We start from the raw sequence: 3,913 nt of genomic DNA, 5'->3' as shown, positions 1-3,913 counted from the left end.
AGGAATTTAGTCTAAAATCAATCTGTTCCCTAATTTTGTTTTAAGGGAGGGAGCTTCTGTGTCCTTAAAGTTCTTCATTATTGTGACATAATAGGAAATACTGTTCCTTATTTTTGGCTGTTGAGTGCTTTCAAAGTTGGCTGGACATAAAAACCTTCCATCAGAGGAGTGTTTTTCATGTTTGCTGCCTCAGGTGAATCATGCCTCTAGTGATGAGTGTCACATATACCTTTGAAAACAAAAAAGGTTAAAGTCATCTTTGATTAGTTAAAAAAATGTAATATTTTCAAATTTTCTGTAGCTCAGGCTCAATTGAAGTGGATCACCTTTGTGGTCAACATCGAAAATAACTGGCTTTTCTTGAGAGCATTGACAGGGTGTTTACTTTGATGAGACAAGTTTATCAGCGACGGTATGAAGCCAGTTACCCATTTCAAGCCTTGTTGTACCAATCTGATCAGCCAGAAGCGAGCTCAATGTGATTAGCCGTGTCAATAGAGGTGAAATACCATGTTCAATCAATGTTGTTATGTCAAAGCCATTGAAAGAAAATCCTTGTCGGTAATGTGTGGCAATATCTGGATTTCAATTATTTTTTTTCCCCTCAGCCAGTTAAGCAAAGCCGAATGGGAGAAGAAAAAGTTTGATAAGGCAATCGGGTAAGTTTAAAAATCTTTTTCAAGTCAATAATGATGCTGTATAGTTGAGCGGAAAAAGGTATTTCCTGGTTCCTTCGTGTAAAGGAAACTTCAGTGGGCATGATACCATGTACTGTCTTAACCACACCTTGATTTTGATCAAAGATTACAGGGAAAGGTTTGAAGAAAGAATTAGGAAAAATAACCCCAAAATGTTGTATGGAGGAGAAGCTTTCCCTGTCCGCTATGAATAGTGCAGGAACGCATATCTGTTTGATTCCTCTAAACACAGAATGTGACGACATCTCACTCCTCGCTGTCAGAGTCGGGGTCTGATCTGCTTTCAGGAAAGATTATAGGGAAGAAATAGCCATGAGGTGTTTTCTTCTTAAGCAGTGGGTTTGGTATAGCTGCATTATTCATGAGTATGGAGCTCAGTGTTCCTTCTGAGCGCATCTGAAAATCTGTAGTACAACATTTTAATACCTGCATTTAATGTTTCTGTGAAACTTGCCATTGGCCTCATGTCACAGTTAACTTCTGGATTTTTTTTTTTCCTCCAGAAATCTATCAAAGGTTAAAGAAAAGGTATTTTGGTTTGCTCAGTAGACTGTCCTGGGTATTTTTTCAACTACCTCCACAGAGGACAGCTGTATTTAGGGGAGGAAAAAAACCTAAATCACTGAATAACTAAACAAGTTTGGTTTTATCACTAAATGTCAGTGGGGGACTTTTTTTTTTTTCCCTTAGGAAACAGTTATTCTCAGAAATGTCAAGTTCTTTATGCATCAGGCTCACAAGTTAAGAAATAAATTCCAATGTCTGAGTTCTGTTGTGCCTAAAGATACTTTCCTGTTGATCTCTCTTAGCAGGAAGGGAGTTCCCTTCATGAGCCTGATTTTCTTATTTCTGTTTACAGCAGGCTCAGATCTAGGTTTCTGCCTGTTTTTGTGGCCTGTGTATCTAGTTCTCTGTTAGGAAGAAATTGGAAGTGACTGAGCTGGATCTTTATCACAGGCTTTTTAGCCACGTGAATGTCTTTACGGAACTCACTGTTGCACCCTGGTGTTCCTAACTGGGTAATGCCTGTGCAGGAGCACAGGGACACCTGGGCTGCTTCTTATTCTGTCGGAATTCATCTGTGCTGCTCCGCTGAAAATGCTGGCGTAGTGATGAAACGCCTGGTTTCCCTGTGACCGTATGTTTCACACGGGAAACACTGCTGCAAGGGTGTACAAAGCAGGTGGAATAAATGTTTTCCTTGTTTCCCACACCCCCACCTTGGAAGCTCGCAAAGGAGTACACCTCAGCAGCACACAACACCTGCAGTAACAGTGTCATCAGTGTTTCTTACGGTGTGCTGAAGGAAGACAAACTCTCCGCGAATGATGCTGCTTATTTTTCTTACAGCTATTCATTCGCTATCGTGGGCATTAACATAACAGACCTCGCATACAACCTGCTTGTCAGTGGAGCTCTGAAGACCCATTTCTACAACGTTGCTCCAGAAGCGCCAACACTAACGCACTTTCAGCAGACGTTCTGTAAGTGGCAGGGGTTGGGAAATACGTAATTCATACTCTCATAACACTTCTGTACTACCCATACTTTAAAAAAAAAAAAACATCTGCTGACGCCGCACAAAGATTATCTTGCTAGTCTAGCTCTCCTATCTTCAGGATGCTTGGAATCAGTTCTTAGTTGTGATGGATGCCACTACCAAACCGAGGTAAATCCCCCAAAAACACAAACAAAAAAACCACTAAGTGACATTCCTGTCATCTTAGACTGGTTTTAAATAATAATAATAGGAAGAAACTGAAAGTACTTTAAAGAGCTTCTGGAGATTGCTTCCCCACAAATTCAGCTGTCTCAAGATAATCACATCTACGTTCCAGTGTTACCGCCTGCCCTGCAGTAGAGTTGTCCTCCCTCAAACTGATGCTTTCCCAGACCTTTTCCCTGCATTCAGCATGTCTTCTACAGCACAGACCTGCTGTGCATCCTTGCACAGTGGGAGCAAGACTTCTAATATTTTTCAATATATAGGCAAGAAACTGATAACAAGAAGTCTAGATGCACCATTTTCCACATTTATGACAATTGAAAAGGTTTTCTTTGGTTGTGTTTGGGGTTTTTTTTAAGTTTGGCTATTTAGGTAACAGATGGTTTTGCAGCTATAATAGCTTTTTACAGCTTAATTGGTTAAAAGGCAATTATTAGTGTCCATGCATCTTTTTCCTTACATCATAAGGTAAAAGACAGTAAAAGCTGTTCCTATAAATACATTAACAGCAAAAGGAGGGCTGAGAGAATCTCCATCCTCTACTGGATGTGTGGGGAAACAGTGACCAAGGATGAGGAAAAGGCTGAGTTATTTAATGCCTTCTTTGCCTCGGTCTTTAATGGTAAGACCAGCTCATTGAGTGCTCGGCCTCTTAAACCAGAAGACAGAGACAGGGAGCAGAGTAAAGGCCCCATAATCCAAGAAGGAACAGTCAGGGAACTATTGCGCCGCTTAGATGTGCATAAATCTATGGGGCATGCAAGGGTGCTGAGGAAGCTGGTGGAAGTGCTCACCAAGCCACTTTCCATCAGTCACCAGCAGCCCTGGCTAACTGGGGAGGTCCCAGTCAAGTGGACATTAGCAAGTGTGACACCCAGCTGCAGGAAGACCCAGGGAACTACAGGCCTGTCAGTCTGACATCAGTGCAGGGAAAGGTTATGGAGCCAGGTTATCTTGAGTGTCATCACATGACACATACAGGATAACCAGGTGATCAGGCCCAGTCACCGTGGGTCTATGAAAAGCAGGTCCTGCTTGACTAACCTGATCTTCTATGACAAGGTGACCCACTTGGTGGACGAGGGAAGAGCTGTGGTTGTTGTTTACCTGGACTTTAGTAAAGCCTTTGACACCATTTTGCTTTGATGGCCGTGCCCAGGGAGTGGTGGGGAATGGAGTTCAGTCCAGCTGGTGGCTGGTCACCAGTGGTGTTCCCCAGGGCTCAGTATTGGGGCCAGTTCTTTTTAACATCTTTGTCAATGATCTGGATGGGGGGATTGAGTGGACCCTCAGTAAGTTTGCAGATGGCACCAAGTTAGGCAGATGTGTGGCTCTGCTTGAAGGTCAGGAGGCTCTAAGAGGGCTTTGAAGAGGCTGGATCAATGGGCGGAGGCCAATGGTATGCAGTTCAATATGGCCAAGTGCTGGGTCCTGCACTTGTGTCGCAACAACCCCCTGCAGTGCTACAGGCTTGGGGAGGAGTGTCTGG

General features: G+C 43.0%; 1 protein-coding gene across 1 annotated transcript in view; it reads left to right on the top strand.

Moving 5' to 3' along the window:
- Positions 1-3,913, top strand: part of ELMOD1 (ELMO/CED-12 domain containing 1) — a 20,306-nt gene that overhangs the window by 12,486 nt on the left and 3,907 nt on the right. Inside the window, exons 8-9 of the mRNA XM_010132368.1 lie at positions 609-659; positions 2,049-2,182. Of these exons, the coding sequence (XP_010130670.1) occupies positions 609-659; positions 2,049-2,182 (185 nt within the window). The remainder of the gene's footprint in view (positions 1-608; positions 660-2,048; positions 2,183-3,913) is intronic.

Source organism: Buceros rhinoceros, unplaced genomic scaffold, assembly GCF_000710305.1.
Source record: "Buceros rhinoceros silvestris isolate BGI_N320 unplaced genomic scaffold, ASM71030v1 scaffold7710, whole genome shotgun sequence".
Taxonomy (NCBI): Eukaryota; Metazoa; Chordata; class Aves; order Bucerotiformes; family Bucerotidae; genus Buceros; species Buceros rhinoceros.
The sequence above is the reverse complement of the archived record's forward strand: the minus strand, read 5'-3'. Positions and strand labels throughout refer to the sequence as shown.